Source organism: Globicephala melas, chromosome 19 (assembly GCF_963455315.2).
Source record: "Globicephala melas chromosome 19, mGloMel1.2, whole genome shotgun sequence".
NCBI lineage: Eukaryota > Metazoa > Chordata > Mammalia > Artiodactyla > Delphinidae > Globicephala > Globicephala melas.
In genome coordinates this window covers 1,273,597-1,300,590 of record NC_083332.1, presented here as the reverse complement: position 1 = coordinate 1,300,590, position 26,994 = coordinate 1,273,597, and the positions used below count along the sequence as shown (strand labels likewise).

The window sequence follows — 26,994 nt, the reverse complement described above, 5'->3', positions numbered from 1 at the left end:
AGGTTCTTCCGGGATTGTGAAATACGAGGGGACGGAACTTCCGGTGTCTTTCTGTTGGCGGCGGTTTGGGGTCTTTGCTGCGTTTGCAGGACCCAAAGCTCTAGATCACTAGGTGCAGCCCAGGTAACGGAAACTGGAAAAAGCTCGAGGGGACGCCGTCCACACTCCGCGGGAGTGAGCGGGATGCGGAACCTGCTTCCGGAATATTCGGGCCACGTTACCACCATTATCCCGCCGCGCTCAACGGGTCCTACGGCAACCAGCGGGCTACAAGACCCGACCTGTAAGGTCGGATCTTAACAAACGGCACCGCGAAACAGAGGAAAGCTTCAAGTGAGCTTTATTAGGGAGCGCTCCCGGGCGAGGTTCACTGGTCCGAGAGAAAGGGGTCAGAGAAGTCGCGCCCAGTACTGGATGAGAGGGATTTTTATTGGGGTAAAAGCAGAAGGCGGCTTGCAAGGGGAGGGGGTGGTTTGCTATACAGGGTAATTCCTTATTTGGTGAGGATACAGCAGGGCCAGGTGTTGGTTGGTCTGTTGTGGGGCGTAAGCCCATTTTCCCTTCCCATCAGCCCCATTGTTTTCTGGGCAGGAAGTTAGAGTCTCTTGTTGATTCCCAGAACAGGTGAGGTCGTTATGTCCCAATGCCTCTCCTACCTCATACTGGTCGATGCTTTCTCTTACCCCCCGGGCCTCCTTTCACCCGGGCCAACAGATCTTACACGACCTAGGTGACTGTTGGGGCCCCCCAGATCCTGACCCGAATCCTCAAGCCTCCAATGAGGGTCTCCTGTTCAGGGCACTGCGGTTCAGGCCCCTGTCTCCAGAACTTTAGGTGTGCGTGTGTGGTGGCCCTATTTCTGACAGGCCGTATGGAGAGTGTTAAAGGCTGGGGGCTTGGCACGTGCAAATCCTTGGAGAGTCACAAGAGCCGGGAACATTCTGGAAACCTGGGGTTGGAGTCCCTTCTTCAGAGACGTGGCATTATGGAGGAGTCATATGAGCCCTTCTGGGCCAACAGTCGGCATTTTGGAAGTCATGGAGGATTGTGAATAAATCAGGAAGACACACTGAGTTAGTTTTAAAGTATTTCAGAGGCTGCTCAGGGGAGAACAGACTGGGAAGGGGGAGCTGAGGGTGGAGGCAGGGAGACCTGGGAGAGCCTAGTGCATTCCACTCCAGAGAGTAAGTTGGTTTCTGGACCAGAGTGGTGCCTATGGAAGTTATTGACCTGAAACAAATAGTTTCCCAGCTATTTCTTCAGCAAAGATGAGTTTTTTTCGGGATCATCAGGGAATTGCAATTGAGATGTGCGGCCATGATGAACTAACACTTTTATAGAGATTAAAGAGGGAAGTTAGAAGGGCTATAGTCACCAGAGTCCATGGCTTTTCGTTGCCTGAGTCCTTTCCAGGAGAGAAGAGAGTCGTCTTCTTCCTTTTGGATACTGTTATTGTCTCAGGTCAGTAAGGGCTCCCCCTTCTGGTGTGCCAACTCTAACTGAGGTTTCTGTTTATTAATTTTTTACAAAGGAATACAACTAATAAGGTTCATAATAAATCTGCAAGATAATTGGCAATGAATGTTCTAAGCAAAAGGACAGAGTAAAGGACAATAAAGATTTTCTTTTGGCTGAGCATCTGGAAGACATGTCAGGGAGAGATTAAAATTGGATTTTGGAGGGAGTTCCCTGGTGGTCCAGTGATTAGCACTTGGCGCTTTCACTGTTGTGGCCCTGGGTTCAACCCCTGGTGGGGGAACTAAGTAAGATCCTGCAAGTTGTGTGGGGCAGCCAAAAAAAAAAGTAAGGAGTTAACAGTTGGGGCCAATTGGTGACACAGGGGCTGCTGGAGTCCCTAATCTGGAATTGGGGGAGGAGGTCGCTAGCTCAGCAATGTCCATGTGGTGACAGCCTAAGTCCTGGACTCTGGCCATGTCTGGACTCAAATTTAGGAGGGAAAGTCTTGTCACATTTCTGTGCAAGGAGACCTCAGATCAAAGTAGAGAGACCTGGGGTTGGAGGGCAGGGCAAACTGGGTGGGACTTTCTGAGGTTGCCTGAAGATGGGAGGGTCCTGTGGTTCCAGGGCTTTCTGGGGAAGCAAAGGTATAAGGAGTAAGGAACCTTGCCTGAGATGGAGATGGAGAAGGAGTTGTGAGATTGTATAGATTCACTGTTCTGAACACTCAGCCGACTGCCCACTCCTTGTGGAGTCAGAAAAATGTCAGCCATGCTGGTGGAGCAGCCCAGGCCCAGTCAAGGGCACACGTGCCTCAGCTCTCCCAGGAAACTACAAGGTTAAAAATGTATAGATTTGGCAAGTTAATCTTGTGTAAGCAAGTAATAACTGCTTAAAATGAGAATATATATCTGTGTTATAATAATATATATATGTTTAGGTTTTGTCTTGAGTTCTTCACATAGAGCTCTGAACCCCTTAGAATTGCCTGGGAATTAGGACTGTTTTTGTTATTCACAACTAGCCCTTTTTATCACGTGGAAGTTTATTATAATGAAGTGACATAGGGTGGATTCTCCAGATACCCTCAGGATGGGAGTGCTCTCTAGAAAAAACAAGTGATTAGACGTTTCAACTCCCAGACCTACCCGGCAACTCCTAAGGATCTGAGGGGACCTGGAGATTAGGTATAAAAACTGCTGAACAATGAAGTTCAAGGTTCCTTCAGATTGGTGAACACATTGAAATTGTGGAAGTGCTGGAAGGGTGGCATGTACTGAAAGGACCTGGAAACCCCTGATGCCCTCTACCTCCCCCACCCTGACGTAGACGTCATTTCCATTTGACTGTTCCTAAATTGTATACATTACAGTAAACCAGAAAAAGTAAGAAAAGTGTTTTCCTAACTTCATGGGTCATTTCAGCAAATTATCAAAACCGAGGAGGGGTTTATGGGAAACCCTGAATTTGTAGCCAAGTGGGACAGAAGTCCTGGTAGCCTGGGGACCAGGGATCGGAACTGGCTTCTCAAAAGAGGGCAGTTTATGGGCTTAAACCAGTGGATTCTATCACTAATTTCAGGTAGTGTAATAATAGGAATGAATTGTAGGGCACCAGGGTGGTGTCATAAAATTAGATAATTGGTGGTTGAGAAAAGATACTTTGTCTCAGAAAGCCTTGAAAGACATGTAAGAAAAACCTAATTTTCAAAAACATTTATAGAAATCTTAATCCTGTGTTCTGTAATAGCTGAATCTTACCATGGGAGAGGTAATAATGCATTTGGTATGTACACATTATGAGTTAGACATCCTAAGTGTTGCCGTTTACATGAAGACACTGAGACTCAAAGAGGGTGAGTGGGTTCTTTTTGCCACACCACACGGCATGTGGGATCTTAGTTCCCCAACCAGGGATGGCACCCGGGCTCCCTGCAGTGGAAGATTTAAGTCTTCTCCACTGGACCACCAGGGAAGTCCCAAGGACATTGAGTCTTTGTCTAAGGCTATCGAGTTGTCAAGCTATAGCTCTGAAGAGTGAGGATCTGAGGTCAGAGGTCAGCCTCAGATGACTCATGTCCAGGAAAAGGAAGGGAAGAAACAGCTCAGCCTTTACATCCTCACCATAATCACCTTTATCTCAGATACTCCCTCTTTTCACAGGTTCCCATGGTGGCAGCAGCATTTATGGTCCCTGGACAGGTAAGTGGAAGAAGCCCCTGTACCTACCCAGATGTCCTCCCTACCCCTGGTCCTGACACACAGATATAGGAGACAGTGTTGTCCTGGGATTATGGGCCCTTAGGTCTGGACCCTGGCATCATCTCAGGCACAGGATCATTAATCAAGGCAGAAGTTGTACAGAGGTGTTCCCATGTGTCCAGTGGAGAAGGTCAAGTGGTGACATGTCCTTGGGCACAGCCTGGAGATGAGACTGAGAGGGGAGTGTTCAGGGAACTGCAGGACCCATGACTTGGGCTGATAAAGACTGAAGTCATGAGTCATTCCTGGGATGGGAGCCCGAGGAGCTGGGCCTCTCCTGAAGGGGCGGGTCCATGCCATGTTGGCCGCAGAGGAGGGAAGTGATCTGACGCTGGGTCTGAAGAGGCTGCTCTGCCTGCAGAGAGGAGGAAGATGGTGGTGGTGGTGGTGGTGGGGTACGAAGGAGCCAGGGGTCCAGTGGAAGGCACAGTCTTCCACTGAATGTCGATTGTGGCTGGATCCTGGCAATGGCTCTGTAGCAGGAGAGGAAGTGAGTTTCTCAATCTCGTTGGTGGTACACCTGACTTTCTGCTGTACAGGATGAGAAAGAGTAGTCTGACATGACCCCAGGATGTTTGCCTCTAAGTGACGGTGGGGACGCCATGTCTGAGACGGGAAGTCAAAAGTAGGAGTAATGGACAGAAGGAATCTCCAGAGTTCTGTGTCCCCATGCTGAGTCTGAGATATTGTCGGGGTGTCTCACAGGAGGTGTCAACTGGGCCATTGGAAACACACCTGGAGTTCAGGGAAGGTGGGGTTCAGGATTGAAGATACCCCTTAGCAGGTGGATGGCATGTGGACCATGTCAGATTCCAGGCCCTCAGGTCATGTGTGGGTGCCATGAAAGTTGTAGGGTGGGGAGGGTGTTCTCCGTAGACTGGCTCATCTCCCTGGGCACAGGGACGGGGTGGCTGTCATCACTAAGATGGATGAGTTTGTGCAGTGACCATGAGTGTGGGGGGGGTGCAAGTGGCCTCAGGGGAAGTCCTTGTCGTGGCACAGGATTTGAAAGGGTGGATAAGGTATGGATTCAGAGCAAAGCAGGAATGGAGGTCAGATGACAGGGAGGTAAGGCCTGGGGCATTTTTTCCCCTCCACAGGTTCAAAGTTTTGTGATGACTGTGGTTGGAACCTGAAGAGTGTGAGAATGGACGACAGAACAGCTGAGGGCAGATGAGCGCAGCTGGAACAGCGTCTTGGGCTTGGCTGGGGGGTGGGGGGCGGGGCTTGGAATGAGAGGAGCAGAGAGAGGAAGGGGTGAGTGCTGCGGGGTCAGTCGTGGGACACTGGAGGACTAGGGCTCCGGGCATCTGACCCCACACAATGTCTGGGTGCTGATGTGGGAACAGGGATCAAGGCCTTGTGGGGGTATGGAAAACAGTGCTGGGACCACCTGTAGCAGCGGGTCCCACAGAGGCCTGGGGAAGCACCGCATGCTGGGTGGCACATGGGGAACAGAGTGAGGTGCCGAAGGTCTGAGGCTGAGGTGGTTGCGTGGGGCTCACGGTCGGGCACGTGAGGGAGTTGTGAACCTGCAGGGCTGGGCAATGGAGATGGAGGGAGTGTGAGCATGGACTCAGGGCCTTTATCCCCACACTTTACTCCAGGGGGCTGAGGACAAGTGTCATTGTATGTGGGGTGGTCTGTTTGATCTCAGGAGAGTCGACTCTGAGGAGAGTGGCTGGGGTTCTGTGTGGCAGCCCCAAAGCATCTGTGAGACTGCTTGTCTCCCTCTCTGTTTTAACTAAATGATGTAATGCTAGCAGGTTCCTGTGACATGAGGACCTGGTGTGTCCTCTGAGCTGGGTCACTGGGGTAGACGACCATGATCTGGGGTCCTGGTTGCAGAGGCTGCTGTGAACTCACTTGTCCCCCTCATGACAGGGCCATGTGATCTTTGAGGATGTGGCTGTGTCCTTCTCCCAGGAGGAGTGGGGTCTCCTTAACGATGCTCAGAGACTCCTGTACTGTGACGTGATGCTGGAGAACCTGTCACTTATAGCCTCCCTGGGTAAGGACCCCTGTTCCACACCGTTGCCCCGTATGGGACTCTGCCCTTCTTTTTGCATGGCTCACTCCATCCTTCCCAGCCTGGACCTTGGACATTGCTTACTTCCCCGATTTCCTGGCACTTGAGCTGCATTCCCCCCCCCCCCCCGTGTGTGTTCAGCCCTGTACCATAGGCTCTGAAGCCTTTCACAGAAGCCTTTGGTCTCAGAGGCTTGAAGCCTGTCCAGCTGATGCCACTTAGCTTTGCCACTGCTAGGTGTGTTGACTGTTCAGATGTGTGCAAGATCTGTGTCACACATTCTAATCCTTTTTTTACACTGCCTGTGTCAGGAATTACAGACACTTACATGGTCAGCATTTGTGGTCAACCCTAGATTATTTTTGCAAGACTCCTTAAGGTTCTTCTAGTGATACATTTTTTTTCCTGAAATCTGTCATTGGTTGGTTCACTCTGGGCCAGTGTCTTTCTCCTAATGGCCCTATTTTCCTCTGAGGAGTTTGATCTGGTAGGGCTCATAGTCACCCAGCCTGAGCTGAAAGCTGGAGGCAACCCTGACGAGGTAGGCCCCTGTCTAGTCATAGGACGAGGGTTAATTACATCCTGAGCCTGGTGAGCAGGAGCTGTAGGAAGGCATGATATCATTGATGAGTTCTAATCCTACAGGGAAATGTCCTTTGCTCTCTCCTCTTTCAGCGTCAAGACTCATCATGCTCATACTTAATTTCTTTCTTCCACTTCTCCCCATTTTGACACTTTGCCCACTTTTCATTTCTACTGTGATTTCTGACTCCTGTTTTCCACCTTAGTGTCCTCCAAAACTCTCCTTTCCCCCTGTCTGCACTGTTCTCCAATTTTATGTATTTTATATATTGTATATGCATATCGTTAATGTATCATGAGAGATACATGTTTACTTATATTGTCTTTGAACACTGATAGTCAGGTGTAATTGCATTTTCCTGGATTGAGACACGCATTCTACAGAGCTGACCCTTGTCACCACCAGAAAGTCCTGCTGAAAGCCATTGGCTGAGGAGTGGGTTGTTCTAGCCTCTCCTCTCAGCATGGCACGACATCCTGGTATCCTGTGTTCTTGCTGGTTTGAGACATTTCCTGTTCTGCGACCATCAGAGACCTAGCATTGTAGAGTATCCCCTTCTACCACTTGACCCTTCCTCCCTTGTTTTAATAACAAACCCATGGGCTTATACCTACATGTGTCATGCACAAATTTGTAGTAGACTCCTGTACCACCAATGTCTCCATACAGTTTATCAGCATTTTTGTGCTTTCAGGGTGTTGGTGTGCAGTAGGTGCTGAGGAGGCTGCTTCTGAACAATGTGTTTCTGTAGAACTAGTGACACAAGACAGGAATCCAAATCCAGACCCATCTATCCTGAAGACTCTTACTTCGGATATGGGTGCCCTGGTAGAGAAATGTGTTTTGTACCTGACTGAGCACCAAGGAGTGCATTCTGGGCTGAAACCATCCTCTTCTGGGGCCTGTGGGAAAATGTTCACTTCTCACCTACAACATCACCAGAAGCAGCCCAGTGGAGAGAAACACCTCAGAAGCGAGGAAAATGGAGCCTTGCTTATGACGAGCTGCAAAGTCTTTTTACCCAACAATATGTTCACATGCGGAGAGGTTGAGAAGGCATTCCTAAGAAGCTTGGGCTTTCCCCATCACCAGCCGTCCCACGATGGAGAGCACCCAGGTAGAAGCAGGCAGAGCAGGGAGGTCTCTCACCCTGGACAAGGGCATTATGAGTGCAACGAATGTGGCAAAGCCTTCAGTAAGAAGTATAAATTCATGGAGCACCTGAGAGTTCACACTGGTGAAAAACCTTATGAGTGCAGTGACTGCGGGAAGTTCTTTAGACTCACCTCCAGTCTTACTCACCACAGGAAGGTTCACGTAGGAAAAAGCCTTCATGAGTGCCCTAATTGTGGGAAAGTGTTTGCCCACAAATATAAACTTGTTGAGCACCAGAGAATCCACACTGGAGAAAGACCCTATGAGTGTAATCAATGTGGGAAAGCTTTCCTTCAAAAGGATACACTTGTTAGGCACCAAAAAGTCCACACTGGAGAAAATTCTCATAAGAGCAGTGAATGTGGGAAGCCCTTCCTTTACAGAAAAAATCTCCTTGTGCATCAGAGGAGAAAAGAAAAGCCTTATGAGTGTAGCAAATGTGGGAAGTCATTCGTCTTCAAAAAAAGGCTTCTTGATCACCAGCGAATCCACACCGGAGAAAAGCCTTATATGTGCAGTGAATGTGGGAAAGCCTATGTCTACAAAGGAAGTCTTGTTGTGCATAAGAGAAGTCATACTGGAGAAAAGGCTTATGGATGTAAATGTGGGAAGTTCTTTACAAGCAGCTCTGCCCTCAGTAAACACCAGAATGTTCACACTGCAGAAAGGCCTTATGAGTGCAGTGAATGTGGGAAAGCTTTCAAGGTCAAAATTAAACTTGTTGAGCACCAGAGAATCCACACTGGAGAAAAACCCTATGAGTGTAATCAGTGTGGGAAAGCCTTCAAGCTCAAGTATTCACTTGTTCGGCACCAAACTGTCCACACTGGAGAAAAGCCTTTTAATTGCAATGAATGTGGCAAGCCTTTCAGTTACAAAACAAGTCTTCTTGAGCACCAGAGAATCCACACTGGAGAAAGGCCTCACACATGCAATAAATGTGGGGAAGGCTTTGTCTACAGAAGAAGTCTTGTTGTCCACCAGAGAATCCACACTGGAGAAAGGCCTTATATGTGCAGTGAATGTGGAGAAGCCTTTGTCTATAGAAGAGGTCTTATTGCCCACCAGGGAATCCATACTAGAGGAAAACCTTGAGTGTAGTTCTTTGCAGGCAGCTCCAGGCTCATAAAAAACAAGAAAGTTCACACTGGAGAAATGCCCTCCAGACTTAAGCTTTCCTTCACTTGAGTTAATATCTAGCAGCATATAGAGTAGGTGTCATAGAGTAAGTGAAAATTTAACTTACGTGGAGCCAAACTTTCGTAGACTGGTAGTATCCTGTTACAGTCTTACCAGAAGCACCAGAACGTGAGTTCCTGTTCTTTACATTCTTATCAACACTTGGTATGGTCAGGCTTTCTAACTTCAGTGATGTAAGAGGTGTATAGTGGTATCTAGTGATTTTAACTAGTATTTCCCTATTGACATGATGTTGAGTGGTTTTTCATGTGATAATTTCATTCATAGTTTTTTGAAATTTCTGTTTATATGATTTGTCATCTTAATTACTGAGTTTTGACATTTCTTCATGGATTATTGATTAAGGTTCTCTAATGGAAATATCTGACATTATTTTCATCCAGAATTGGTCTTCTCGTTTCAGTAGCTTTTCCAGAGAAAAAGTTTTCAGCTTTAATGGAGTCTTACTTGTGCATTTATTCTTTTACTGCTTATGCTTTTGGTGTTCTATCAATAAATGAAAAATGTTTCCCAAATTTAAAGACAGAAGTTTTTCTATGTTTCCTTCTGAAACTTTAAAGTTTAGTTTTTTTAATTGATGTAAATGATTCATATTTAGTTCATTTTTGGAAGTTCTTTTTAAAATATGGATACCCAGTTGCTGCAGTGATACTGACTTAAATACCTTCTCCACTGAATTGCTTTTGTATCCTCATTGAGGGTCAATCATATGTATATGTTTACTTCTGAACTTTATCTTCTGTTGCATTTATCTACTTTATTTATGTCAATCCTTTCATGTGTTGAATAATTTGTTGTTTTAATATGCCTTGAAATCAAGGTCATGTACTCCTTGGACTTTCTTTTTCAAAGTTGTTATGGCCATTCTTAGTCCTTTGCCTTTCCATGTGAATTTTAGAATCCACTTGTGAATTTGAACATCCCAAAAACCAACTAGGATTTTGACTGGAATTGCATTTAATCTTTAATTTAGAAAGGCATACTGAGTGTCCCAATTCATAAACATGATAGCTTCTTTTATTTAGATCTTAGATTAATTTTTGTTAGCAATGTTTTTTAGTTTTCTGTTTATAAGTCTCGTATGACTTAAACATCCCCAGGTATTTTCTACATAGAATGATATAGTGAATGGAAACTTTAAAAAATTTTTTTCAATTTCTGAATTTTTCATAGCTATTACAGTTAGATATTAAACTAAGGATAGAAACAATCCTTCTTGATCTTATAAACATCTACAAAGAGTTATTAGAGGGACTTCCCTGGTGGTGCAGTGGCTTAGAATCCACCTGCCCTGGTCCAAGAAGATCCCACATGCTGCGAAGCAACTAAACCCGTGTACTACAACTACTAAGCCTGCACTCTAGAGCCCATGAGCCACGACTACTGAGCCCATGTGCCACAACTACTGAAGCCTGCATGCCTAGAGCCCGTGCTCTGCAACAAGAGAAGCCACCACAATGAGCAGGTCAAGCACCACAACAAAGAGTTACTTCCACTTGCTGCAACTATAGGAAGCCTGCCTGCAGCAATGAAGACCCAACACAGCCAAAATTAAAAATAAATAAATTTATTTAAAAGAGCTATTAGAAATACTATACCTTTGATTGATTATTAAAATATTCGTGTTAGAATAAAAGGAGGACAGCTGCTTATTGTTCTGGAGCAGGCCCAGACCAAGAGTACTCCCTGGTGCGTGCCTTGGAAGGGTGGCTGGGTTGGAGCAGCCCAGGTGGGGAACAGTTTATTGGGGTTTTCTTTTTTGTTTTTAATTTATTTGGCTACATTGGCTCTTAGTTGTGGCAAGCAGGATATTCACTGCAGCATGCAGGATCTTTTCATTGTGGTGCATGGGCTCTTAGTTGCACAGGCTTCTCTAGTTGTGGCCCATGGGCTCCAGAGCATGTGGGCTCAGTAGTTGAGGTGCATGGGCTTAGTTGCCCTGCAGCATGTGGGATCTTAGTTCCCTGACCAGGAATTGGACCTGCGTCCTTTGCATTGGAAGGCGGATTCTTAACCACCAGACCACCAGAGCATTCCTTTTATTGACGATTTCTTTTCTCTTTCTTTTTAAAATTAATTTATTAAATTTATTTTTGGCTGCGCTGGGTCTTGTGGCTGTGTGTGGCCTTTTCTCTAGTTGCAGCGAGCAGGGGGTACTCTTTGTTGTGGTGGCTTTTCTTGTTGCAGAGCACACACAGGCTTTAGGCATGAGGGCTTTGGTAGTTGCAGCATATGGGCTCAGTTGTGGCACGTGGGTCCTAGAGCACATGGGTTTCAGTAGTTGCAGGGTGTGGGCTCAGTAGTTGTGGCACATGTGCTTAGTTGCTCCACCACATGTGGGATCTTCCTGGACCAGGGATTGAACCTGTGTCCCCTGCATTGGCAGGCAGATTCTTAACCACTGGACCACGAGGGAAGTCCTATTGGCATTTTCTTAAGCAGTACTTTAGGGAAAATTTATCCCACATTTAACACTTATAGAAAAAAATGTGTCAAATCAAGGAACTCAGATTCCACCTTCAGAAACTAGGAAAAGAAAAGAGAAATCCAGAGAAAGCAGAAGAAATTAATATCAAATCAAATATGAATGCCCTACAACTACTGAGCCTGTGCTGTAGGGCCTGCATGCTGCAACTTCTGAAGCCCATGCACCTAGAGCCCATGCTCCAAAACAAAGAGAAGCCAGTGCAATGAGAAGCCTGTGCACCACAATGAAGAGTAGCCTCTGCTCGCCACAACTAGAGAAAGCCTGTGCTTAGCAACAAAGACCCAACACAGCCAAAAATAAAATTTATTAAAAAAAACAAAAAACAAAAAAAATTAACAACAAAAAACAACCCAATCGAGAAATGGACAAAATGGGAATTCCCTGGCAGTACATAGGTGGCCAACAGGCACATGAAAAGATGCTCAACATCACTAATTATTAGAGAAATGCAGATGAAAACTACAATGAAGTACCACGTCACACTGGTCAGAATGGCCATCATCAAGAAGTCTACAAATAACATGCTGGAGAGGGTGTGGAGAAAACGGAAGCCTTCTACACTGTTGGTGGGAATTAAATTGGTGCAGCCACAGTGGAGAACAGTATGGAGGTTCCTTAAAAAACTAAAAATAAGAGCTGTCATATGATCCAACAATCCCACTCCTGGGCATACATCTGGAGAAAACTAATTGGAAAATATAGTGCACTGCTATGTTCATAGCAGCACTATATACAATCACAAGGGCATGGAACCAACCCAAGTGTCCATCTATAGATGAATGGATAAAGATGTATATAAGTTAGGAGTATGGGATTAACAGATACACACCACTATATATAAATAGATAAACAATAGGATTTACTGTATAGCATAGTGAACCATATTCATTATCCTGTAATAACTTGGAATGGAAAAGAATCTGAAAGAATATGTTTTACATATATAATTTTGTAAAATATATGTATATATTTTACATATTTTTTCATATTTTGATAGATGTACTGCAAAGCAATTCAGTACACCAGAAACTAACGCAACATTGTAAATCAACTATATGACCATAAAAAGACATTGTTTAGAAAATACACATACCAAACGAAAGTATTAAAACAGATACGAAAATTTTTCTTTTTTACAAGATCCTCAGCAAGTGAAAGGAGAGCCCAGTCTACAAGCATGATAGGAACCTACTAAAGAATAAACTATTAGGCTATTTCTTGGGGTGGAACTATCAGAGTCTGACTTGGGATGGAAAGGGCTTTGAGCCAGGGTTGCCAGTTCAGGATGTGTAGTGAATTCCATCAGTGGCCTCATTCTATCCACGTGCTCCCCATCTCCTCCAATGTTGCCACCCCAGCCCTCCCTACAGAGAGAAGGTGACCACCGACTCCTCACCTGTTCCACCTTGCCCTTCCTGCCAACGCCCTGAGTTCTGCCTCCTGCCATGGTCTTCATGGGATAACCCCCATCCAGGCCAGAAGAACTCCGTATGGGTGGGGGAATCTTGTGTGATGGGGCTGCCAAGAACACCTCAGTGGGCCGTACCAGCCGCTGCAGGTCTGGGCTGGTCCGGATGGCAGTCACCCTTGGGATGAGGTTGGCACTGGAGGCGGCCAGGTCTATGCACAAGTCCTAGAAGGAAACAGGAGGGGAAAGCTGAGGGAACCAAGCAGGTTCTGGATACACGTGGAGTGAGAGGGAGAAGAAACTGTCCTGGACTGCTCATTTCTTTTTATATGCCCCTCATCCTGGATGGAAGGTCTCCCCCTTTCCTCCCAAGAATTCTGTCCCTTCATCCTGGATGGAAGGTCACCCATTTCCTCCCAAGAACTCTGCCGCGCACTGCCTTTCTCCTCCATCCTGCGACTGCGTTCCCATTATTCCCTCAGCATCACCGGCTCGAAAGGGGGTTCTTATAAATGTACTCGACTTCTGTACTGACGCAGGAGCCCCTCAAGAGTTTCCCGAGTGAACTCGCTTTTTATCGGTGAACTGCCTTACCACCCGCCCGCTTCCCCTCCTCCCCGCCCCTCCTGCCTGCTCCAGGCTGCCAGCGGAGGGAGGGCGCCCACTTTCTGCCGTCTCCCCGGGGAGTCGGGGTCCTGTGAGCAAGTCTCTGCTTGGCACGCGTTTGTTCGGCTCCCGCCGGACACAAGCCACAGCGCGCGGGCCGGAGCGCTCCAAAACAGCCGGCGCGGAAAAGGGACCATTCTTACCGGGACAAGCGTGCGTGCGCTTCCAGCAAGTCCAGGGCTCCCGGGACCGGGATGCTCCGGCCGGGACAGCCTCCCTCCCCGGCGAAGGAGGGACGCCGAACCGCGAGTCCCGCGAGCCCAGCCTTCCTGCGCATGGTCGGGAGAGCCAGTGCCGGAGGACTTGGCCAGGAAGTGACAGCAGGAGGAACCGTCCGCGGCCCGGAAAGCGATGCAGCAGCGGGAGGACACCACGTGGTAGCACGCCAGGCGGTAGCGGGCGTTGAAGCGTGGCGTGCGTTGAAGCCGGAAGAATTCAGGGTGGTGGTAGGGTGCGGCTGGAGCGGGGCCGGGGCGGGGTGCGGTCCCTGCCCATCAGGCCGGCGGCTGAGTCCCCGACTGAGGAGCTAGCAGCCCAGAGGCGGGAAGCACACGGCACCGCCTCCACTCTTTATAACAGTGTTTATGAATGAGACCTTACGTCACGGGGGTAAACCATCGCGGCGCCGGAGGGGTGGCGTGCGGGCCTGGACACATCTGCGCCCTCTTGGCCGCCCTCGCTTCTCTCGCAGCCCCTGCCGCCCGTCTGCCTGTGTTCCTTTATCATACGAGCGTTTAAGTAATGGGGTGTTAGGGTCCCGTGAAGCCCCCAAATTGAGCGAATTCGGGGATGACCTCCCCCAAGAAGGCAAGGAACGTCCGTGAAGCCTGCTGACGTAGACCTCCTTTGGGCATTACCTAATTTGGGGGAGGAACAGGCGGGAACCGCTCCCGGGTACAGCCCGCCAGAAGATGCAGGGCGAGGCAGACAGGGCCGCGCAGAGCTCCCGGGACACTCGCACGTGTTCAAGGCGGACCCTTGTGCCCCGGGTCTGGTGGGGGCGCCTTTTTGCCAGTGTAGGGAGAGAGCCGGAACAATTCTGGGTCTCATGTATAGAAGAAACAGGTCCATGACTGCAAGGGGGTAAGCCGCGGTCCTGGAAGGAATGCGCCCCGACCCCCATTTCCGATGTTAGTCCTAATTCAGTGCGAACGGTGGAAGCAGACCCTCACCCCCTCGCCCCAAGCCCCCGGGCCCGACCAATACTAGGATTGTCACTGCGTATGGAAGCAGAAAGTCGGGGGTGTCCAAAATAAGAGACTAGGATAAACGACTTCCATGCTGGGTTTTGTTTTGTAAAACTTTTTAAATGGAAACGGCGCATTTATTATTATTTTTCTCGGCCTATGTGAGGATATTAGTGTTACTGTCAAATTCCGGCAGAATTTTCGGAAGCTGCATGCAAGGATGTCTGAGCAGATCGTTAGCCTCGTTCTGAGCTGGGGCTCCGGAGACGCGTGGAGGGGGCACGTTTTGTGGACAAGATCGTTAGCTCCGGGGAACCGGGTGGGGTGAGCTTCTTGGAGGAGCGCAAGTCCGAGCTGGGGAGGTGAGAGAGGTTCGTTCCTCCAGGGCGCTAGGCTGACTGACTGGGAGCCCCCAGCTGGTGATTTTCCAGCGCGGACTTGGGGCGCTGGAAGGACCGTGCACAGCACAGCCCAGGGCAGAGAACACTTACACACACACACACACACACGCACACCCCAAATCCAGAACATGGCAAATTCTGATGGGCAAACGACAGAGCAACTTCAACAAATGAATGGCCCAAGAATTTTAAAAAATGAAATGATATCTGTAAGTGAATTGAGACTTCCCAGATACATCTACTAAAAGTCATATAGATCCATTTTGGATCTGACTGCCTTAAAGAACAAACATATTTTTGGGAAAATTGAAAAAGAAACTGAACACTGAAAAAATCTATATTTTTTAAAATGTATTTATTTATTTTTGGCTGCATTGGGTCTTCGTTGCTGTGCGCTGGCTTTCTCTAGTTGCAGAGAGCACGGGCTTCTCATTACGGTGACATCTCTTGTTGCTGAGCATGGGCTCTAGGCACGTGGTCTTCAGTAGTTGTGGCACACGGGCTCAGTAGTTATGGCTCATGGGATCTAGAGCGCAGGTTCAGTAGTTGTGGTGCATGGGTTTAGTTGCTCTGCCACATGTGGGATCTTTCCAGACCAGGGATAGAACCCGTGTCCCCTGCATTAGCAGGCAAATTCTTAACCACTGCACCACCAGGAAAGTCCTGAAAATATATCTTTGACAACTCAAAATTTTGTCTGAAAGTTATTAGGATTATGAAAGAGTCCTTACGTTTTGGAAGTACATTCTGAGGAGATTAGGCATTGAATGACAAGATGTTGGGATTATAAGTAGCACAACCCAGTTATATGCGTGAGGACAGGTGAAACAAGAATGGCCATGAGTTGATCAATAATCATGGGGTTGAGGCTTCCCTGGTGGTGAAGTGGTTAAGAATCCACCTGACAATTCAGGGGACATGGGTTTGAGCCCTTGTCTGGGAAGATCCCACATGCCACGGAGCAACAAAGTCCCTGCGTCACAACTACTGTGCCTACGCTCTAGAGCCTGTGAGCCACAACTACTGAAGCCCAAGCACTCAGAGTCTGTGCTCCGCAATAAGAGAAGCCACTGCAATGAGAAGCCTGCACACTGCAACAAAGAGTAGCCCCAACTCACCACAACTAGAGAAAGCCTGCGTGCAGCAACAAAGACCCAATGCAGCCAAAAATAAATAAATAAAACCAATTACTTACTTAATTAATTTTAAAAAAAGAGTTGTGATTTCCAAATTATTTTACTATGTTTTACTCATATATATTCCTGAGGTTATTTGTGACCACTCCATCAGCATGGTGGAAATACATTATAATATTGTTCTACTGCACACTCTTCCCAAATCCATGTTTAGTGCCATCCTTTTGGCAACTTGAAATTGGCCAGGATGGGCATAGATACACCAGAAAAACTGACAAAAACTCTACAAAATGGGCCTTGTTTATTTGAATGTCTAGACTTACGAAAGTGGTGGAGAATATGTTAGGAAGGTAGACAACGCTTGAAAGTATATAGACTCTGGAAGTGTTACACTCCCAGAATAGCAACAAACAATTGAGAAAATATTCTGATAGTATTCAAAAATAATACTTCCTTTTAGTAAAGATGACACATCACTGCTGAGGAATGAGTGAAGTTCCAACACCTGTCTTTGTTAGACATATGTCTTTTATTTATTAATGGAAAAGGAAACATCAGCCAACATCCATTTCAAAATAAGCAACTGGTAGTAACAGTCATTAAAGAAGATATACAAGTGGCAAATAAACAGGAAAAAAATGCTGGACATCATGAACATCAGAGAACTGCAATTAAAATCACAGTGAGATGCTATTACACCCCTGTTAAAACAGCTAAAATTAAACAGACTGACAATACCGAGTATTGGCAGGATGTGGAGGAATAGGACCTCTCATATACTGTTGGTGGGAACACAGAAGTGTCCAACCAGTTTAGATCACAATTTGGCCGTTTGTTAAATATTGAAACATTCACATACTCTGAAGTAGTGGCACAAGAGAATTAAAACACATATTCATATAAAGAACTGTATGCCTATGTTCATTGCAGCTTTATTTCTAACAACACCAAACTGGAAACAACCCAACTGCCCATTAGCAGATGGATGGATAAACACATAGTAGCATATCCACAGACAAGAATACTACTCAACAGTAAAAAAAATGAACTATTCATACAAGCAACATTGATGAATTTCAAAATAATTAGGCAGTATGAAAAATATCAAAAAAAAAAGAGCAAACACTTTTATACTTCAATTCAACTAAAATTCTAGACAATGCAAACTAATTTATTGTTGAAGGCAGTAAATCACTGGACTCCTGTAGGCTTGGGAAGGGCAACAAGAGATTGTAAAGGGGCATGAGGTAAATCATGGTTATGTTCATTATCGTGATTCTGATGGTTTTATGGGTTTACACATATGGCAAAAATTTTCAAACTATACACCTTAAATATGTATAGGTTACTGCATGTCAATTATGCCTCAATAAAGTTTCTAAAACAAATGGTTCAAAATAAAAAAAATCTGGACCTCCCTCTCTTTCTGGAAACCATAAAGTTTAACAACTCAATATTGACTCCACTCTATTTTTTCCCTTTCCTCAGGAAGGGCAGCCCTGAATCAGTGCTGGAAATATGGGCAAGCAATGGAGGCCGCTGCAGTCTGGGACAACAGGACCACTGGCTAGACCACAAAAGACACATCCCTGGACAACAGGATCTCCATTCTCTGTTCTCATTTCCCTGCCTTTACAGCAATGGACTTGAGTTGACCAGCCCAGAAAGACAATGAGAATTCACAAAACCTTTAGATTGTTTGCTGAAAATGAATTCAGCTATAGGAGGTACACAGCCTTTGGAGGGTCTGTGATTCCTCACAGCCACAGTCTCTGGAAGATTTATGGACACACATTAGAAGAGGCACACTCCATTTAATTTGTTGCATGCTCTTCCACTGACTATTAATCCCACCCAGGATTTTACTACCAAGTATGGTTGAAACCCAGCTCCTGTAGTGTGAGGAGGGATACCAGTCCACAGAATTATGAACATCAGGACACTTGGTTCCTTTGTAGAACCCAGTGAAAAGCTTCCCCTCAACAGTACTGGGCATTATAGGACACCCTCTGGGAATATGAGACAAAGTCATGGCAGTCCCAAAGGCCCTGGAGCTTGCCAAAATAAGTGACCCCTCCTCAAGGTAACCTGTGGTCATACAATATGTAGACTGCCAGGTCCCAAATTAGGACCACAAAACATTATTTTAGTTCCTAGGAGGTCTTGGGGAGCAATGCAAATTAGGCTAAAACTGGAATGAAAACTATTCTCCTGTCATTATACTGTCCCTGCTGAGGCACAAGAGGCTGAGGACCCATCCCTTCATACAAACAGGCCAATTCTGTTTTCCACCCACCCCCCACAGTGAATACAACCCCCAAGATTAAAGGTAGATTAAACAATAAGACCTTTATTGCTGCACAAACCAGAGCAATGGTGGGGGGAGGGGGCAAGGCAATTATCAGTTGGTGACTTTGAGGCAGGAATATCAACCACAAATGTCATGTGAAACCAACAATTTTGATGAAGGGTCAGACTCATACTTAATCAACTGGAAATAGGAAAATGTAAGGGCACAGACTACTCAAGATTTCCTCCAGGGAAAAGGAGAGAGCACAGACATCTGCCTTGTGTGTTAGCACATCAGGGTGACCAATGAAATACTGTGCAAGGCAGGAGAGGTGAGGTGGGTTCTACCAGAGAAAATGTCAGATATGTAACTCTGACAAGGGCCCTGGGGAGTTTAGAACATGGACTGTAGCTCCTGTAAGCTTCACAGGTCCCTGGAACTCATTGGGAATATCACCCCTCTGGAAAGTGGGAGGTATGAGGTTCAATTTCAAGGCAGACGGCTCCCTCACAGAAGCTGTCTAGTGCTATTATAATGAATGAGGAGACAGCAATTCCTTGAGGTCTAAGGCCTTTCTCAGAGTGTGGACTTCCTGGTACTAAACAATGTTAGCTGTTTGGAGTAAAATATTTCCCATACTTCCTGTGTTCATGGGGCCTCTCCCTGGTGTGAAATTTTCGGTGGAGATTGAGGCTGGAGCGCTGGCTAAAGGATTTCCAACATTCGCCACATTCATAAGGCCTTTCTCCAGTGTGAACTACCTGGTGTTGAATAAGGACAGACTTTTGCCTGAAGGATTTTCCACACTGCCCACACTCATAAGGCCTTGCCCCAGTGTGAATACTGTAGTGCTGAATAAGGCTGGTGCTTCTACTAAAGGATTTCCCACACTCGCCACATTTATAAGGCCTTTCTCCAGTGTGAATTCTCTGGTGTTTAGTGAAGATGGCTCTTCTGCTAAAGGACTTCCTACACTGGCCACACTCAAAGGGTCTTGTTCTACTATGAATTCGCTGGTGTTCAACGAGGCTGTAGCTTTGTCTGAAAGACTTCCCACATTCACCACACTCATAAGGCCTTTCTCCAGTGTGACTTCTGTTGTGCCAATCGAGTTTGGATTTGGATCCAAAGGCTTTCCCACATGCCCCACACTCATAAGGCCTTTCACTAGTGTGAACTCTCTGGTGTCTAATGAGAGTGGCTCTTTGGCTAAAGGATTTCCCACACTGGACACACACAAAAGGCCTTGCTGTGGTGTGAATTCTCCGGTGTTGAACAAGCGTGAAGCTTTGTCTAAAGAATTTCCCACATTCACTGCACTCATAAGGCTTTTCTCCAGTGTGGGTTCTCTGGTGCCGAACAAGATTGGATTTGCACCCAAAGGCTTTTCCACATTCCTCACACCCATAAGGCCTTTCTCCACTGTGAATTCTGTAGTGTTCAATAAGATTGGAGCACTGACTAAAGGATTTTCCACACTCGCCACATTTATAAGGCCTTTCTCCAGTGTGAACTCTCTGGTATATAATGAGGGTGGCTCTTTGCCTAAACGATTTTCCACATTCACTGCACTCGTAAGGCCTTTCTCCAGTGTGGACTCTCTGGAGCTGAACAAGTGAGTACTTACAGCGCAAGGCTTTCCCATATTTGCTAGACTCATAAACCCTTTTCCTAGTAGGGACACTTGGGTGGTAAACAAGACTCTGTTTGTAGCTGGAAGCTTTCCCACATTCACACAACTTGTAATGACTTTTCCTACCATGAAAGGCCTCCTCACACTTGGTGATTTTGTTGAGTTTCTCACAAGTGGGAGTGATCTGGTGCTGGAGAAGACCCAAAGTAGCTGGGAAGTCCTTTCCAACCTTCCTACAGGTGAAGGGATGCCCTGACACATGGAATATGCAACTCTTTACAAATGATGCCCTATCCATGTCACTTTTATTTGCACTGAAATGCTTCTGAAGCTGTCGTAGGTTTGCACATGCCCCAGTCAAGTATGGTTTCTGCCCAGGTAGGTAAGCCAAGTGCAAAATGTCTTTCAGGATTGGGACACATTTCTCACCGGGATGAGCCTTCTGGCTGATTAGACCTACCTTTGGAGTCCTGACCTGTGACAAAACTTCTAGGGAAACATTTTGCCCAGAACGTGTCTCTTTCTTCTCTGTTCCATGCAAACAAACTGAAAAAAGAGAAATATTTGTGAATCATGCTGATTATGATGGGAGAGTATTAATCATGTTCTTTTATAAGCTTTCTGTATAATATGATGTTTTGACATCTTAAAAAACCTTCATGGGCTTCACTAGTGGCGCAGTGGTTGAGAGTCTGCCTGCCAATGCGGGGGACACGGGTTCGTGCCCCAGTCCGGGAAGATCCCCCATGCCACAGAGCGGCTGGGCCCGTGAGCCATGGCCGCTGAGCCTGCGCATCTAGAGCCTGTGCTCTGCAATGGGAGAGGCCACGACAGTGAGAGGCCCGCGTACCACCAAAAAAAAACCCCCAAAAAACAAAAAACCTTCACGGCCAGGGAAACAGTGGACTTGAACACTATAAACCAAATGTATCTAACAGACATATATAGAACATTTCATCAAATACAGAACACACACTACTCAAGAGTGCAGGGAAAATTCTCCAAGATAGATCATATGGTAGGCTACAAAACAAGTCTTAACCAATTTAAGAAAACTGAAATCATATCAAATATCTTTTCTGACCAAAATAAGATAAACATAGAAAATAATGACAGGAGGAGAATGGGAAGATTCACAAATATGTGGAAATTAAATAACACACTCTTGAACAACCAATGAATTAAAGATGAAATCAAAAGGGAAATCAAAAAATATATTGAGACAAATGAAAATGGAAACACAAAATACCAAAACTTACGGGACCCAGCAAAAGCAGTTCTAAAAGGGGAAGGTTTTATAGCAGATACATATCTACACTAAGAAAAAAAGAAAGATTGTAAACACACTATCTTCACACTTCAAAGACTAGAAAAAGAACAAACTAAGCACAATGTTATCAGAAGGAGGGAAACAGTAAAGATAAAAGTGGAAATAAACAAAATAGAGACTAGAAAAACAATAGAAAAGATCAAAACTAAGATTTTTTGAAAAAGATAAAATTGACAAACCTCTTAGACTAAGAAAAAAAAGAGAGGACTCAAATAAATAAAATTATAAATGAAAGAGGAAACATTACCATTGATCCCACAGAAATACGAGGATCATAAGACACTACTATGAATAATTATACACCAACAAATTGGATAACCTAGAAGAAATGGATACATTCCTAGAAATATACAACCTACCAAGATTTAATTTTGAAGAAATAGAAAATCAGAGACCAATAATGAGTAAGGATATTGGATCAGTAATAATAAACCTCCCCCAAAAGAAAATCCCAGTGTTTGATGGTTTCACTGGTAAATTCTATGAAACATTTAATACTAATCCTCAAAAAAACTGAAGAGGAGGGAACACAACAAAACTCATTTTACAAAGCCAGTATCACCCTTACACCAAAGTCAGATAAGAACACTACAACACAAGAAAATCAAAGGCCAATATCCCTGATGAACATAGATGCAAAAATCCTCAGCAAAATACAGTAAACCAAATTCAACAGCACATTAAAAGTATCATACAGGGCTTTCCTGGTGATGCAGTGGTTAAGAATCTGCCTGCCAATGCAAGGGACATGGGTTAGAGCCCTGGCCCGGGAAGATCCCACATGCCACAAAGCAACTAAGCCCGTGTGTCACAACTACTGAGCCTGAGCTGTAGAGACCACAAGCCACAACTACTGAGCCCATGTGCCACAACTACTGAAGCCTGCGTGCCTAGAGCCCGTGCTCCACAACAAGAGAAACCACAACAATGAGAAGCCCATGCACTACAACGAAGAGTAGCCCCTGCTCACCGCAACTAGAGAAAGCCAATGCAAAGCAACAAAGACCCTACACAGCCAAAAATAAATAAATAAATAAATAAATTTTTTTAAAAAAAGTATCATACAGCATGTTCAACTGGGATTTACCTTTGGGATGCAAAGACATTTCAGCAAACACAATAAATGTGATATACCACATTAATAGAAAGAAGGATAAAAATCAGATAGCTGCTGAGCCTGCGCGTCCGGAGCCTGTGCTCCGCAATGGGAGAGGCCACAACAGTGAGAGGCCCGTGTACCGCAAAAAAAAAAAAAAAAGAAAAAAAAAAAAGAAACTAAGAACCAATTCCTTTTATGATGATAAAAAGACAAAACAAAAAACACCCTTAGGAAGAGATTTAAACATGGAGGTGAAAGGATCTTTACACTGAAAACTATAAAACATTGATAAAAAATATTAAAGACAGAACTAAATGGCAAGAGGTCTTCTCTTCATGGATTGGAAAAATTAATATTCTTAAATATACTACCCAAAGCTATCTACAGACTCAATGCAACCCTTTTCAAAATGCCAATGGCATTTTTCACTGAAGTAGAAAAAAAAATCCTAAAATTCATATGGAACCACAAAAGACCCTGAATAGCCAAGGCATTCTTAAGCAAGAAGAACAAACCTAGAGGCATCACACTTCTTTTTCTTTTTTTTTTGCTGTACACGGGTCTCTCACTGTTGTGGCGTACAGGCTCCGGACGCACAGGCTCAGCAGCCATGGCTCACGGGCCCAGCCGCTCTGTGGCATGTGAGATCTTCCCGGGCCGGGGCATGAACCCATGTCCCCTGCATTGGCAGGCGGACTCTCAACAACTGCGCCACAAGGGAAGCCCCGTCACACTTCTTTATTTCAAATTATATATATTACAAAGCTACAGTAATCAAAATAGTATAGTACTGGCATAAAAGCAGACACATAGAACAATGGAACAGAATAGAGAGCACAGAAATAACCCTCTGCATATATGGTCAACTAATGTTTGCGAAGGGGGCCAAGAATACAAACTAGAAAAGGGTAGCCTGTTCAATAAGTGGTGCTGGGAAAACTGGATATCTACATGCAAAAGAATGAAATTGGACCCTTACCTTACACCATACACAAAAACAACTCAAAATGGATTAAAAACTTACATGTAAAAAAACCCCAAAAAACTTACATGTAAACTCAATATCAAAGAAAACAAACAAACAGCCCAATTAAAAAATGAGCAGAGGATGTGAATGGACTTTTTTCCAAAGAAGACATACAGATGGCCAACAGACACATGAAACAATGTTCAACATCACTAACCATCAAGGAAATGCAAATCAAACCACATGAGGTATCACCTCACACCTCTCAGAATGGCTGTTACCAAGACAACAAATAACAAGTGCTGGTGAGGCTGTGGAGAAAAGGGAACGCTTATGCACTATTGGTGGGAATGTAAATTGTTGCAGCCACTATGGAAAACAATATGGGGACTCCTCAAAAAATTAAAAATAGAACTACCATACAATCCAGCAATTCCACTTCTGGGTACTTATCTGAACAAAACAAAAACACTAATTTGAAAAGATATATGTACCCCTCTGTTCATTGCAGCATTATGTACAATAGTTAAGATATGGAAGCAACCTAAGTGTTCTTACCACACACACACACACACACACACACACACACACACACACCAATTAATAATGATGATAATAATAATAAAGGGGTGGGAGGCAGTGGATATGTATGTTTATGGTCTTGATGGTGGTGATGGTTTCAAGGATGTATACTTATTCCCAAACTTATTGAGTTGTATCCAGGAAATGTGTACACCTTTTTAAATGTCAATCATTCCTTAGTACAATGGTTTAAGTATAATGGTTTAAATATAAATAAATAAATAACTTTTAACATTTACTAAAAGGGACCAATGGTCAAACTTCGTAAACGTAATTATTAGTGGGGCTCAAATTATATGTGAGGATTCCACTACTTTTTTGGCCACACAGCATGCAGGATCTTAATTCCCCGACCAGGGATCAAACCCACACCCCCTGCAGTGGAAGGACAGAGTCTTAACCACAGGACAGTCAGGGAAGTCCCAGGATTACACTATTTTTACACACCATAACTGTATACTCTTAGGAATGTAACTAAATACAAAACAGAGAAAAATAGGTATGTCTCACTTGAACTGTAGCCTTTCTTAAATTTTCCAATGTCATAGCACCCAAAACTATCCCATATTGGGCACAGCTGCTCTAACATGCTGAATAATAATTTTAAATTAACATAAGTCTTTGACACAAATTGGCTTAATAAAATGGTACCTCACAGGCCACCCAGTTAAAATAGGTAATATAGCCCAATGTATGTTAAAACAGGGCCTTCAAGGATTAAAACTTACTATAGAAAGTCTAATAAATGAAGGGGTGATTATCCCCACTGTTTTTCCATTCTAAAGCCCAATTATGTCTGTCCTTAAATCTGGAAAAATTAAAGGTGCCTCATGGTGGATTACTATAATATTGTGGTCCCATCCATCAGGACCCCATATCTAACATCAGTAAAAATTATATATCATATATACATATTGTTAAATACTAATTATAAATATTATTAAAATTACCGACTCAATCAGAACTCGGGACACGAGGTGTCATGGATCTGGACACATTCATTCTGCCAGAGTGAGGGCAAACAAGGTGAGATGCTTTGTTTTAGGCTGACTGCAAGACTCCTAAATCCGAGATCCTTCCCTGCAAGCTTGGTGCAACAGGATTTAGAACTACTTGGGGCGGGCAGTGCACACAGCTCAGCACTGGTACCCACAACACATATGCCAAGAAAGTGGGGAAGTTAGCAGAGCCCATGGTCTGTCTGTGGAAAGGGCAGAGCTGCCTCTGGGGGACAGAAGGTAAGATAGCGACCAGGACCCTTGGGTGAGGGCCTTACCCATTGAGGCTGTAAGTAAAAAGTTCTCCAGCATCACCTTGTGGTACAGGCGTCTCTGAGCCTCATCAAGGAGCCCCCACTCCTCCTGCGAGAAGTAAATGGCCACGTCCTCAAAGGTCACACAGCCCTGCCAGGATGAGGACAGATAATTCCATGATCAACTTCTCTTCTAGGACCCAAGTTCCTTCACCCAGACATCCATCCCCTGCTCATCCTCCTTCCAGTGTTCCCACCTTAGAGAAAATATCAGGCCCTGGAGCCTCAGATACCTGCTCTCTTCTCATGGTATCAAGATCACTGTGTCTGCCCACACCAACAACAAGCACGTGGGCAGGGAGACACCATCTAAACTCTGAGCCTGGCATTAGGGCATATGTCGTCTTGTCAGGTAATTCCCCTGGAGTCCCAAATTGTGCCTCCCAGAGACAACCAAATGTGGGCTTGGGGTTTCTTCAGGGTCTCTAGGTCCATGGACTGGAAAAATCCCAGGACACAATCCCAGAGACAAAGGGTGGGTCAGGACCATTGAAGGCCTGGTATATCCTCCACTCACCTTTGTACAGTCCATAAGCACTTCTGTAGTCATGGGAGTCTGTAGGAAGAGGGAGGTCATTAGAGGGATGTAATCATGGCAGGCTCAGTAGCCTCAGGTCTCCCTGTACCCCTGTCCAGCCCTGGAGCAAGGTGACCTGGGATGACTGCATTATCTCTGAGTCTCTGTTCTTCGTGCTCTTACAACTGTATGATCTTGGATAAAAACCCAACCGCCCTGTGGCTCAGTGTTTTCATCCCCTTTCCAGTCTGTTCTTACTCTGAGCAACTTCTGGAAAATTTGAAAAGCCTAACTCACACCATGTGCCTCTTCTATTCACAACCCTCCATACCGTCCTGAGATTAAAACTCCTCAACTTGCCATCCCAAGTGGGAATGATTCTGGCTCAATCGCCCCTCCACAACTTTACATAAACCGGTCCCTCTGCCTGTAACACTCTCCCAACATCTCATCACACTGTTTTTTAGATATGGGGACTCCACCCATGAGATACTCACTCTTCTGGACACAGGGATCTATACTGCATAGACATGAGCAGGCGCCCCGCACTTGGGTCTTTAGTGTCTGGTGGGGTGAGGGCGGTCAGGGCCAGTAGGACGAGCGTTTACCTGAGGCGGGTCCCTCGGCGCGGCCGCCGCCATCGGAGTCTGGGAGGAGCGGGGTCTTAGGTGGTGGGCGACAGAGACGGAACTCGTGTACAATCGTCATCTACCGCCGCGGCTCTGCAGACTCGCCGCTGTGCAGTGGGGACAACCTCTCCTCTAAAGCCTCCTCGCTCTGGTCACCCCGATCCTGACTCCGCTCTCCTAAAGTACCCGTATCGCTGTTGGACACTGGAGCAGCCACAGTGACTGCCACAACAGCGGCGCCAGAAGTCCCACCCACATCCTCTGGTCCGAACGAGAAAACGCCCTGCTTTCGGGCGTTCATTGGCTGCTAGTCTTGGCCCTCGGCCTCCGGCATTGTGGGTAGCGTAGTTCACATGGCCCCACCAGCCACAGAGGAGGGAGCCCACACCGAGATCGCGGAGTCCCGGAGGCCGTGTTAGGGTTCTATGGCCCGGGCGGCGGTCTACCCTGTGGGCCTGTACGGAGGTTGCCCGGAAAGTGTCCGGATGAGGGGTCGGCGACGCTTCGACCCCACATGGGAACCCCTACGCTGACCCGGGTTGTCGCGGGCTACATGGGAGGTCTCCCCCGGCGCGGGGATTGGGGGAAGACACAGTCAGCACCCTTTGCGAAAAGTCCTGAGTTCCCTCCCTTGTGTGAGAGCCGCTCCCACCCCTCTCTGAC

At 45.8% G+C, this 26,994-nt stretch overlaps 3 protein-coding genes across 5 annotated transcripts; 1 reads left to right on the top strand and 2 right to left on the bottom strand.

The window, feature by feature from the left end:
• Window positions 1-33: 33 nt before the first annotated feature.
• LOC115847992 (zinc finger protein 549-like) lies at window positions 34-12,578 on the top strand. Of its 3 annotated transcripts, XM_030848266.2 has the most exons (5): window positions 34-333; window positions 1,341-1,461; window positions 3,621-3,659; window positions 5,604-5,730; window positions 7,026-12,578. In XM_030848266.2, the coding sequence occupies exons 2-5, from the start codon at window positions 1,384-1,386 to the stop codon at window positions 8,579-8,581; spliced, it is 1,800 nt and encodes a 599-aa protein (XP_030704126.2). In that variant the 5' UTR covers window positions 34-333; window positions 1,341-1,383; the 3' UTR covers window positions 8,582-12,578. The 3 variants fall into 3 exon arrangements, with proteins under 3 accessions (XP_030704126.2, XP_060144597.1, XP_030704127.2); XM_060288614.1 differs by having other exon boundaries at window positions 34-1,461; XM_030848267.3 differs by lacking the exon at window positions 1,341-1,461 and having other exon boundaries at window positions 7,026-12,577.
• Window positions 8,223-13,974, bottom strand: LOC115848026 (uncharacterized). Its single transcript, XM_030848308.2, has 3 exons — window positions 13,854-13,974; window positions 13,392-13,735; window positions 8,223-12,807 (listed from the first exon to the last, which is right to left on the bottom strand). The coding sequence occupies exons 1-3, from the start codon at window positions 13,972-13,974 to the stop codon at window positions 12,319-12,321; spliced, it is 954 nt and encodes a 317-aa protein (XP_030704168.1). The 3' UTR covers window positions 8,223-12,318.
• A 2,511-nt stretch (window positions 13,975-16,485) lies between these two features.
• Window positions 16,486-26,730, bottom strand: LOC115847993 (zinc finger protein 416-like). The gene is made up of 4 exons (XM_030848268.2): window positions 26,311-26,730; window positions 25,703-25,741; window positions 25,150-25,276; window positions 16,486-20,441 (listed from the first exon to the last, which is right to left on the bottom strand). Exons 1-4 carry the CDS (start codon window positions 26,341-26,343, stop codon window positions 18,871-18,873), a joined length of 1,770 nt encoding a protein of 589 aa, XP_030704128.1. The 5' UTR covers window positions 26,344-26,730; the 3' UTR covers window positions 16,486-18,870.
• Between the last annotated feature and the right edge of the window lie 264 nt (window positions 26,731-26,994).